The sequence below is a fragment of the Hypanus sabinus genome, chromosome 3 (genome assembly GCF_030144855.1).
Source record: "Hypanus sabinus isolate sHypSab1 chromosome 3, sHypSab1.hap1, whole genome shotgun sequence".
NCBI lineage: Eukaryota > Metazoa > Chordata > Chondrichthyes > Myliobatiformes > Dasyatidae > Hypanus > Hypanus sabinus.
The window spans coordinates 26,498,147-26,510,911 of NC_082708.1; the positions used below are offsets into that span (position 1 = coordinate 26,498,147).

Below are 12,765 nucleotides of genomic sequence, written 5' to 3' on the forward strand. Positions count from 1 at the left end.
TAGGTTTCCTTTTTCCACCAGCACATCAAGTCAGAAACTTCTCAACTCGCCTTCTGCTAATCACATTAAGATCAGCTTCCCCTTCTTATTGTTAACATAAGAGATTCTGCAGATGCTGCAAATCCAGAGGAACACACATGAGACACTGGAAGAACTCAGCAGGTCAGGCAGCATCTATGGAGAAGACTTGAGCCCTGATGAAGGGTCTTGGCCCAAAGTCTCAGCTCTTATTCCTTTTCTTATGTGCTGCTTGACCTGCAGAGTTCCTCCAGCATCTTATGTGTTGCACCCCTTCTTGCTGACCTCCCTAAGGTGCTTATGTAATATTAATGCATTAAATATTCCCCCGCCTCCTTTGATCCAAAGAAAACAATCCCAGTCAAACCAACACTCCTTTTAACTAATTTTTCTCCAACCCTGGTAATATCTAGCAGTTTTAAATTATATTTTTATGATCAACATTCCTCTTTGTAGCAAATCTGAACGAAATTGCTGAGAGCCATTTAAATCTCATTAAGTTTTGCTTGAATTGTTCTCATGAGCAAGTAAGCAAGAAGTCAAACCAATAAAATTTAAAAGACAATTTTTATTACTGCATAATGATAATGTACAAATCAATGTCTGATCATTGACTGAGTGCCTTCAGATGCAATTTGTGTGGGGAAGATGGCAGACTATTTAACAAACAATTTGTAAAATGAGCTGTACCTTGGAGAAATTATATCAGTAACAGCTTGTGAAAGAAAATAAACGTCCAAAAATAATCAACTTACATACAAACCACATTTTCAGAAAATTCTCAATCAATATTTAAAGAGTTAGTGTATGAGTGTTTGATGGCGCTGGGCTTGTACTTGTTGGAGTCAAGAAGAACGAGGGGGCAATTGCATTGAAACCTATTGAATATTGAAAGGCCTAGATAGAGTTAACGTGAGAGGAAGTTTCCTATAGTGAGCGAGCCCAGGACCCAAAGGCACATCCTCAATAAAGGGACGTCTCTTTAGAACAAGGATGAGGAAGAATCTCTTTAGCCAGAGATTCACTGAATCTGTGAAATTCATTTGCCATAGATTGCAGTAGGTATATTTAAAGTGGAGATTGATAGGTTTTTGATTAGTAAGGGTGCCAAAGATTATGGGGAGAAGGTAGGACACCAGTGTTGAGAGGGATAAAGATCAGTCATGATTGTGGGCCAAATGGCCAAATTCTGTTCCTATCTGTTATTTTCATACCTCAGTGTATCTAGCATTTCTTTTCTGTAAAATGACAGAGAGATAAAGATAACTGGTGAGCCTATTGAGCTTAGCACAAAAAAAAAGAAATTTGTTATGCAGAATCCACTTACAGTCTATCAGGCTTGTTGCCAAAACTAAGGCACAGTGGAGCAGACATTGTGGTATTGTTTTCTCAAACATTTAAATAAATTATTAACGTGTACCGTCAACACAAATGGAAATCAATACCAGGAGATATAAAAATGATTTATGAGGAGGTAAAGCACAGAAGCAGCTCTCCAGGATTCCTACCTTTGCTCATCCTCAGAGTCAGGATCTGGAGCCCGTAATTCTGGGCCAGTAACATCACTTGTTGATTGACTTTGCTTCAGGCTGCTCTTTGACTGGGTTACCAATTCCTTTTTCTTCTTTTTGACAAACAGCTTCTTGAGCGATTTGAACTTTAGCCTCTTCTTTCCTAAAAAGTTCAAAAAATAATCTCAAGAGGAGGAAATCTACACAAAACAAGCAACCCCTGAACAGCTTATTGGATCATTTCAATATCTTAGAGGGAAAAGAGACTTGTATCTTGGCCATGGGATTAATTACAGTAAGAAATGCAGCACATGGGCATGTGCATTTAAAATCTGTCAACAAATACATTTAAGTGCAGCCAAGTAACTTCTTTGTACAGTATTGAATACACAGAGAGAGATGGTAGTGAGGAACGCCCTGGCAGGGGTGGTAGCAAAGGCAGGTTAGGTAGGCAAATGGATGATAGAAAAATGGAGGGTTATGTAGGAGGGAAGGGTTAGATTGATCTTAGAGTAAATAATAAGGTCAGCATACTATTATGGGCCGAACAACCTGTACTGTGCTGTAGCATTCATATCCTCCAAGAGCTCCTCATTGTGCAAATATTCATTTCCCTGAGTAAAAGAAACTAATGGTAAAGAAGCAATTTAGAGAAGGATTACAACACTAGCACCTGGAATGGGTAGGTTATGAGAAAAGGATGGACAGGCTAAGCTTGGATAAAGTGGAGGTTTGAAGTAAGGCCTTGATTGAAACATACAAGATCCTGACGTGTCTTGACAACATAGATGTGGAGATTTTATGTTTTCTCGTGTCAGAATCTAGAATTATGTGATAGCTAGTTTAAACAGTGGGGGGGGGGGGGTATCTGGAACTCTCTTCCTCAAAAGGTGGTGGCAATAGTCACTGCATATTCTGAAGGCAGAAGCAGGCTTTTTCTGGATAAGCAAGGTGGTAAAAGATTACCTTGGGTAGATGAGTGTGTGTGGTGAGGTTATAATCAGATTGCCCATGATCTTATTAAACGGAGAGCAGGCTCAAGGGGCTGAGAGGCCTACTCCTGCTTCTCGTTCATATGTTTGCAGGTTAGTGCTTTTAGCCGCTCTTTTCTCATGTTTAAAGTCTTAAAATGGAAAAGTACCATCAGAGTGCTTCCTTGCATTGACTCAAAGGCACCATTCATGATTGAACATTTTTTTAAAAAAGGGCAAAAATAAAGTGGAAGCGATACTATAGAACCAGATTAGCCTTTTAAAAATAATTGCTTTAAATGTACCCTCTGAGGTTGTGTGTGCAAATATAGTTAACAAGCTCACTCAGTACAAAGGCCCCACTTCCAAGCAGATCACCTACAGCCATACTAAATACTTACTCGGAGACACAGCACGGCAGCAAACCCTTCCAGCCCAAAGAGCCCATAACACCCATGTGGCCACATCCTCGGAATGTGCGAGGAAACCAGAGCATCTTGCATGGTGTGGTGAACTATGTGCCTGTCTGGACACGCCCCTGCTGACTGCTCCTGTGGCTCCTCCCACAGGCCCCTGTATAAAGGCGATCTGAGGCCTGACGCTCGGCCTCAGCCTCCAGGACATAGTATGATGGACACTCACTCCTGGTTCCTTCTTCCAGTCAATAAAAGCCGATATCTCGCCTTACGTCTCAGTGTGAGTTATTGATGGTGCATCACATGGTCATGGGGAGAACATTAAATAGGATACCTGGACCTGATTACTTCTGCCTCGCTCTGCTAAAGTCAAAAAAGAACCTAGAAGTGTTGGATTTTACATATCCATGTGGATCACTGGAAGGCAGGAGGTACAAGGACCTGACTGGTTCTGCTGCAGTTGTATAGGAAAGTGTTAGAGGGCAGGAACTTGATGGTGAGCAAGAAGGGTAGACTAGGGCACCTTGGAGAGAATGGTCCCTCAGAAACACTGAGAAGTGAAGAGAGGGGAAAGTAGTCTGGCGGTAGAATCTCACCGACGGTGGCAGAAATTGAGAAGGGTCATCGAATGAACGTGGAGGCTGGTGAGGGGAAAGGCCAAGAACCATAGGAACACAGTGTTCTGTCCAGTAGGAGAAAGGCTGAGAGCAGAGTACAGGAAGTAGATGAGATGAGGTCCAGAACACATGACACAGGAGCAGAATTAGGCCATTCAGTCCATCGACTCTACTGCCCCTTTCAATCATGGCTGATTTATCATCCCTCTCAACCCCATTCTCCTGTCCTCTCCCCGTAACCTTTGATGCCCTCAGTAATTAGGAACCTTTCAATCTGTGTTTTACAAACAACTCAATAACTTGGCCTCCTCAGCCATGCACGGCAATGAATTCCGCAGAACCTTTGAAAATGTGACAAAGCACAGTGATGAAGGTAGAGCAGTTGATGTAGTGTATTTGAGTTTCAGTAAGGCAGTAGGTAAGTTTCCCAATGGCAGGACCATTCAGAAAGCCGGGAGGCATAGGATCCAGGGAAATTTGGCTGCGTGGATGCAGAATTAGCTTGCATATAGAAGGCAGGGTGTGGAAGTAGATCAGGGGTTTCCCAACCTGGGGTCCACAGACCCCTTGGTTAATGGTAAGGTTCTATGGCATAAAGAAGTTTGAGAATCCCTGTAGTAGATGGAAAGTATTCTGACAATAGTGTTCTGCAGGGATCTGTTCTGGGACCTTTACTCATGATTTTTATCAATGATTTGGGTGCAGAACTGGAAGGTGGGTTATTAAGTTTACAGATGTCACGAAGGATGGTGGAGTTGCTACAGGACTCCACCACCAAGCATATCTTTCCCTCCCTACCCCCTCAGCTTTTCGCAGGGATCGTTCCCTCCGTGACTACCTGGTCCACATGTCCCTCCTCACAGAACTCCCATCCGGCACTTATCCCCTGCAAGTGCAAATGCTACACCTGTCCCCACACCTCCCTCCTTACCACCATTCTGAGCCCCAGATAGTCCTTCCAGGTGAGGCAACACTTCACCTGCGAGTCTGCTGGAGTTGTCTATTGCATCCGGTGCTCCCGGTGGGGCCTCCTCTACATCGGCGAGACCTGACACAGAATGGGGGACCACTTTGTCGAGCACCTACGCTCCTCTGTCACAATAGATAGGACCTCCCGGTTGCCACCCACTTCAATTCTGCCTCTCATTCCCATCTAGATATGTCTGTACATGGCCTCCTCTACTTCCATGATGAGGCCAAACTCAGGTTGGAGGAGCAACACCTCATCTACCGTCTGGGTAGCCTCCAGCCTGGTGGTATGAACACTGAATTCTCCAATTTCCGGTAATTCCCTCCCCCTCCCCCTATCCCAGGTCCCCCTCTGCCTCTCTCCCCTTTCAACTTTCTGCTTCTTTATCTCTACAGCTCTTTCATGCTTATCCCCTCCCCCTCCCCCCTTTATCTTTCCTCTGATTGGTTTTCCACCTGGCGCCTCTAGGCCCTAACCCCTCCCCTATCTCTACTACTGGGCTTCAGCCCTCTCTTCCTCAACCCCCCATTCCTGATGAAGGGTCTCGGCCCGAAACGTTGGCTACTCTTTTCTCACGGATGCTGCCTGACCTGCAGAGTTCTTCCAGTGTTGTGTACGTATTAGTGGAGTTGTAGATAGGGTGGGGGTGGGGGAGGGGTCATTGTAGGTTACGATGGGACATTGACTGATTGCAGAGATGGGCTGAGAATTGGCAAATGGTGTTCTACCCAGAAAAGTGTGAAGAGATTAATTTTAGAAGGTCAAATTTGCGGGCAGCATACAGGGTTAATACAGGAGTCTTAGCAGTGTGGAGGAACGCAGAGATCTTGGGGTCCACATCCATAGACACCTCAAAGTTGCTAGGCGTGTTAACAAGGCATATGGTGTGTTAGCTTTCTTTAGTCAGGAATTGTGTCAGAGAGCTGTGAGGTAAATGTTACAGCTTTATAAAACCCCGGCTAGACCAGACTTGGGTTATTATGTTCAGTTCTGGTCACCTCATCATGGAAAGTATGTGAAAGCTTTAGAGAGGATGTGGAGATTTATCAGGATACTGGTTGGACTAGAGGGCATGTTTTATGAAGATAGGGTGAGTGAGCTAGGGCTTTTCTCTTCAGAGCTAAGGAGGGTGAGAGGTGATTCCGTAGAGGTGTTTAAGATGATCAGAAGCATAGATAGAGTGGATGGCCTGAGACTTTTTCCCCCAAGGTGAAAATGGCTCATACAAGGGAGTATAATTTTAAGGTGATTGCAGGAATTCATAGAGGAGGATGTCACATGCAAGTTCTTTATGCAGAGAGTGGTCAGTGTGTGGAATTCACTTTGTTAAACAATGTGCCACCCACTGGCATCAAGGGAAAGGTTCAAGCTCCAAGGGGATGATTACCACATCGTGCATCAGCCAGGGCAGCTACTTCCTGCTGATTGCCTTGCCTACAACCTCCCTACTTGTCAAGGGTGCAGAGCAGGACACTGTGCTGGCTATTATGTGAGTGCTCGTGTAAACAAGGATAATAAGTGAAACTGAAGCTACAGTGAGGAAAATTCAAGTCTATCCATGTATCTGAAAGTAATTCACTCACCAAAAAAAAAATGAAAATAGAAAGATCAAGGAGAACATCACAATCTTTGTACCTCAAATTACAATTACACCTATCTCAGTCTTGTACTGCCAGGTCACTGATGTTATCCTATTATCCCTACCAAAATTTGCTGTGGATGTCACTTGCAGAGGTCAGAGTAATCAGGAAAATTAAATAATTGTTTAGGAGAAAGGTATGGTACCCAGGTATAGACTGTTTGATAAAAGACAAAAAATCAATTTCTCAGCTAACCACATGTCACGTCTACAAATGTCAGCGTTACCCCAAGGAGTATGGGTTGATATCAATGCTGGTTTTGCCCGTCTACACCTCGGTGATCACTTGCTTCAATTTTTGCTAACTATACTATACTCAGTGGCCACTTTATTAGGTGCAGGAGTCCAACCCGGTGTGGTCTTCTGCTGTTGTAGTCTGTCCACTACAAGGTTTGGTGTGCTGTGCATTCAAAGAAGCTCTTCTGCACACCACCGTGTGGTTATTTGAGTTACTGTCATCTTCCTGTCAGCTTGAACCAGTCTGGCCGTTTCCTCTGATCTCTCTCACTATCAAGGCATTTTCGCCCACTGAATTACCACTCAGCGGATGCTTCTTGGCTTTCCTACCAAACTCTATAATCTCTATAGACTCCTCTGCATGAAAATCCCAGGAGATCAGCAGCTTGCAAGATACTCAAATCAGCCGGACTGACACCAACACAGTTGAAGTCATTACAGCACATTTATTCCCCGTTCTGACGTTTAATCTGAATAACAACTGAACCTCTTGAACATGTTTGCATGCTTTTATGTCGTGAGGTCGCGAGTTGCTGCTGATTTGCATTAAGAGGTGTACCTATTAAAGTGGCCACTGCGCGTACGTTCCCCATGGCAGCACCAATAGTTTCATTTCGGCAAAAGTTACCGTCTCAAAGCCATGTGCCATTTGGTGCTCTGCAAATTAGGATGGATGCAATAAGGCTCAACAGGAATTACTACAGGAAACAAGTGCTGCAAGATAACATCAGCCAGGAGAAAGCAGCTTGCTTCACTGGCACCTCACCCATCACATAAACATCCCACCTTCCCATCACAGGGCCCATTGGCTGCAGTGTATATCAAAGTACGCTAAAGTTAGTTGTCTAACCTAAAGAGAGTTAAAGATTAGCTTTATTTGCCACATGCACATTGAAACATACAGTGAGATGCACCATTTGCGTCAAAGGCTAACATAGTGCCAAATATGTGGTGGGGGCAGCCCGCAAGTAGCTCCATGTTTCCAGTGCCAATACTGCATGCCCAGATCTTACTAACCCGAAATGATGTGTCTTTGGACTGTGGGAGGAAAGTGGAGCACCTGGAAGGAATCCACACAGTCACGGACAGAACATACAAACTCCCTACAGTCAGGATGCTGGTGCTGTAAAGCAGTGATCCCCAACCACCGGGCCGCAAAGCATGTGCTACTGGGCCACACGCAAACGATAGGATTTGGCGGTATGAAACAATATGAGTCAGCTGCAGTGCATATGATATCATATGCAGTGCATATCATACTGTTTCCTCGCGGCCTGGTAGCACATGCTTTGCGGCCCGGTGGTTGGAGTCCATTGCTGTAAAGCATTGTGCTAACCACTACACTAGCAGGACATCTCGCAAACACACTGCATTTACCACCAAGAATGACAGGAAGTTGAGAACAATACAATCTGCATTTTACCATCCCACCCTTGCACTATCCCAGCTAGGGAACTAAACCGTTGGTCTAACTCCAGACAACATTGGAAGTTAGCTCCAGAAAAAGGCCACATTCAGACAATACCCAACACGATATCCTGTCCTGCCACTGCTTGATAAGTGGGGAGGATACAGATTTAAGCTAAACACTTCATCCTTCAAAACACTCAGAATAAAATTAACTGTCAGTGAGTCTGGATCTAATAGCCTTTAAATGAGCAACCTCAATTAACGTACAGCCAATACCCTGATATTGTCAAACACATTCACTGTATGAGTAGAAACCTCCTTCATATAAGGCATTGCAACACTGTCTTACAATGGATTTGAATAATTTATTTAATTAATGGGGACATCACTATTATGCAAGCACATTTCCTTACTTGTGACCATTTCTAAGGATGCCAGCTATGTTGTAGATGGCATAGAATAAAGTAGTCATTGATTTATAACAGGCATTGGGAGTTCACAATTCTCAGGTTTCGTAAAGATACAGATTTTCAAGAAGACTTTGAGAACAAGCTGAACTATTTTTCTTTCCTCCTGAAGATCTTTTCAGTGGGAGAGAGCCTGGGGCTGGATGCTGCTTTTGATTCCAGTTGCTTGGTGTGGCCTGTGCAATGTAACAAGCTGATTGTGATCAAAACCTTGCAAGCTAACCAGAGGTTTGCCTCTCCTACTACTGGACTTGGAGGATTTTGCAGAGACTGTATTGATGGTACCTCTCCAGTACTTGAGGTGTCCACTGTACTTTTATCCCTACCTATTGAGCGTACGTATCAATGCTGCTCTGTGGACCAGGAGCTTGCTGAAGAGTTTGAGGTTGATTGTCAAAGAGTCTTTTTTTCCCTAGATGGCCATAGGCTGTGTTTGTACAGCAGACGGTCACAAATGTCATCACTGATGTTTCACTGAGTGATGGCTCCTAATATATGGAAAATGAAGCTTGCGAGTAGTGGATTATTAGCAGCTGTGCTGTGTGATGGAAGCTGATTGGCTGAAGCCCTTTTCTCATCTGATGGATGGTTCGTCATACCCACATTGTTGAAGGATGTCTTGGATGCAAGCACAAATTGTGAACCGTAATTCAATGAGCTGACAAAAGTTGACCAGTTTCCCCTTTATCCTGTAGGTTAACCCCAATCCAGTGGGAAGCATTAAGTTGGGGCAGCCTTGCAGTCAGGAAGACTGGAAAGAGGATGTGTGTGAGCTTTGCTTAACCCCAGTCTACACTCCATTAAATCAGGACTGCGATGTTCTGATGACACCCTGTGACTCATGCACAACAACAGCACCCCTTTACCACCAACTTGGTCCATGTCTAGACCAGAAGACATAGGACCAGGATTAGGCCATCTGCTCCATTGGGTCTGCCCTGCCATTCAGTCAGAGTTGATCTATTATTCCCTCTCAACCCCAATCTCCTGCCTTTGCCTCATAACCTTTGACACCCTCACTAATTAAGAACCTGTCAACCTTTTAATCTGACTTTGCCCTCTGGTGATAGACTCTCCCACTACTGGGAGAATACACTCTATATTCACTCTATCCAAGACCTTTCGGTATTCCACAGGTTTCAATGAGACCCCATACCTCATCCTTCTAAACTTCAGCAAGCACAAGTCCAGAGACATCAAATGCTCCTCATACGGAAACACTTCCATTCCTGGGATCATTCTTGTGAACCTCCACTGAATCCTCTCCAACAACAAAACATCCTCCCTACGATATTGGGCCCAAAACTGCACTCAATATTCCATATGTGGTCTGACCAACACCTCATGAAGCCTCAGCATCATAACCTTGCATTTATGTTCTAGTCCTCTCGAAATAAATGCTAACATTGTATTTACTTTCTTTGCTACTGACTCAACCTGAAAGTTTTAATCTTTAGGGAATCCTGCACTAGGACTCCCTTTGCACCTCCAATTTCAGAATTCTCTTCCCATTTAGAGAATAATCTATGCCTTTATTCCTTCTACCAAAGGACATGACTATACAACACACACAAAATGCTGGAGGAACTCGGCAGGCCAGGCAGCATCTATGGGGTAAAAAATACAGTCAACATTTTGAGCCAAGACCCTTCAGCAGGATTTGGCCCAAAATGTTGACTGTACTTTTTTCCACAGATGCTGCCTGGCCTGCCGAGTTCCTCCAGCATTTTGTGTGTGTTGCTTGGACCTGCAAATTTTCTCTTGTTTGTACATGATTTTACACTTCCCCACACTGTATTGCACCTGCTCATTATAATTACTTCACCACCCTTCAGCAGTTAGAATGTTTTCTATGAAAACTAAAGCAAAAGCTTGCACATTTCACAGAGATGATAAAGCTTCTTACCTGAACTATCTTCAGTGGTCCCTTCAGCGTCCTGCATCTTGGGGTCTGTCAAACCAGTAGCCATTAGGGTGTTCCCACTGGAGAAGGAAACAGAGGGTTGTTGATTTTTTCGGAATCATTGTTTTCAATATGTCGTGAAACAATAATCATGTTAAATTTAATCTTCATGCTATTATCTAGTCTTTTAAGACACTTTCTCCAAAACGTCTCTACATTCTCCCCATTTTTTCCTGAAACTGGGAATCTCTTCATGGAGAATCAAGGCCTCATCCAGTCACTACTGAGTTGCTCTGGTCAATGTATGAAGCAGTATGCTCCACGTTCAAAGGAAGTTTATTGTCAAAGTATGTGCACCTTACCATATATGACCCTGATGTTCATCTTCTTACAGGCATTAAGAGTAGAACAAAGAAATAAAATGGAATCAATGGAAAAACTACACACAAGACGGACAAGCCTCCAATTTGTAAAAGAATGTTTCTCATTATAATTTAATCACACTATAAATACATAACTTCTGACTGAACAGCAAACTTTCAGGAATTCTAATGCACTATCTGAACAGAGAAATGTAACCCAGGAGATGATGGTTTCACTGAGAAACCAGTTCCTTTTGTAAACCATAAATCCATCCAATCAATGTAACTCACTCCTCTCTGCAAGGTAGAGGCTTCAATACTTCCCAGTGCATTTTCACATTTCCTTCTGACACAGAAAGCAGCCATTCGGCCCATTAAGTCCAAGCTGGTTCATTCTATTCCACTGCTTATTTTCCTTGTAATATATTCTCCCCACTTCCCATCAATTCGACCACTCACCTCGAGTATACAAGAGGCAATTCACAGTGAATAATTAACACCGACCCACAGAGCTTTAGGACGTGGGAAGAAACCAGAACAACCAGAGGAAACCCACACGTCCACACAGAAAACGTGCAAACTCCTTAAAAACACCATCAGACTCCTATTGACAGCGTCTTGAATGGACGTCTTGTATAAGATGGACTCTTGACCATTATCAAGATTGTTATGATCTTGCACTTTATTGTTTAACTGTTTTGCATTTAGATTTTACACTTTATTCTGTACTGTTATTGTTTTATTACCTTGTTCCACCTCAATACTCTGTGTAATGATTTGATCTGTATGAACGGTATGCAAGACCAACTTTTCACTGTATCTCAGTACACGTGACAATAACTGTAACACTATATTCTGTACTCTGTCATTGGTTTTCCCTTGTACTACCTCGATGTACTAAAATGATAAAATGATGGCATACACAACAAAGCTTTTCACCGTACCTCAGTATATGTGAGAATAAACCAATTAACCAGTTAAACATCTCTGAAAGGATCACGTAGGGGTGTCAAACTCATTTTAGGTCACGGGCTGGATTGGGCAAAATGCAGCTTCATGCGGGCCAGATCAGTCGGGCGCGTGTGAACGCAGCTTTCATTGCCTCCGTTTTTTCAGCCTGTTCTCATGTGTCTCAGTCTCTGCTATAACTACAAAGTGTTTCACTTCACAAATTCCGTTTCTTATGAAGAAGACTGCTGAGCAAGCATTATTTTTATGTTTGCTATTAACTTACAATCATAGGCTTCATATCGCCGGCCCATTCATAATTAAAATACTAGATCTATCTAAAATGATCTTGCGGGCCATATCCGGCCCGCAGGCCTTGAGTTTGACACCTATGATGTACAGTAATCTATAATAAAATATTAAGCTGTTCAGATTTGGCCCTGCATTTTCATAAATTATCATCAAAACTATGTTGGAATAAATATCCCATTTACTCACAAGCCTCCACTGGACTTCCAAATCATCACTAGTTTGTGATATTGGCTGGCCTCTTCCGAATTTCTGGAACTTTTCATATTTCCAAAGATTTTCCTTTTGATTTTACTCTCAGTATCATTCAATTTTTTTTTTTAAATGCAAGGTTAAAGCCTTGAACCATTCTATTAGATGTCATAACCAACTATTGAGGTAAGCACACATAATCATCATCACTACTACCTTCACCCCACGGCTCAACGATCAGCCAATATGTTCATAACTGTGCAGATCTACAGAAATCTAACCAACACATTACTTCCTTCAGTGCGTTAAGAATAATTGAGAAGTTCCAAGTTAATCTGCTGACAGTAATTTGCAATATTACATCCCAGTGCAAGCCCTTTCTTTTGGTCCTACAGAACAGATTTAATGAAGAAGTAGACACATTTTTATTGTTGAACTGTTGAAGGATTTAGGGTTAACAGCTGCAGTGAGCTGATAAAGTACAAATAGATTTCGCCTTGCTGTACTTTTTAATTCAGAGTACACACGCTGCAAATTGCAGATAACGAGACAGAAAGAAAGTCCCAACGAGTTGAAAATCTGTTCTTAACATGAACCAAACTGAAGTGGAAGAGGATTTGAGTAGAAGAGACATCTTTCTCCAATCATCTCAGGCCCTGGTGAGACAGCATTTAGAATATCTTGTAGTGGTCTTATCTCTGCTTAAGGAAGGGTCTACTTGCAATAGAGGATTTGCAACATTTACCATACCAATTCCTAGGATGGCAGATGATATGCACAACAAATTTAGCATGT

General features: G+C 42.9%; 1 protein-coding gene across 8 annotated transcripts in view; it reads right to left on the reverse strand.

The window, feature by feature from the left end:
* LOC132391118 (CRACD-like protein) overlaps window positions 1-12,765 on the reverse strand; it is a 205,193-nt gene that overhangs the window by 74,471 nt on the left and 117,957 nt on the right. For all 8 annotated transcript variants that reach the window (XM_059963912.1, XM_059963918.1, XM_059963910.1 and 5 more), the window contains 2 exons: window positions 10,163-10,239; window positions 1,527-1,692 (listed from right to left, as the gene is read on the reverse strand). In XM_059963912.1, the coding sequence (XP_059819895.1) occupies window positions 1,527-1,692; window positions 10,163-10,226 (230 nt within the window). In that variant the 5' untranslated portion in view covers window positions 10,227-10,239. The remainder of the gene's footprint in view (window positions 1-1,526; window positions 1,693-10,162; window positions 10,240-12,765) is intronic.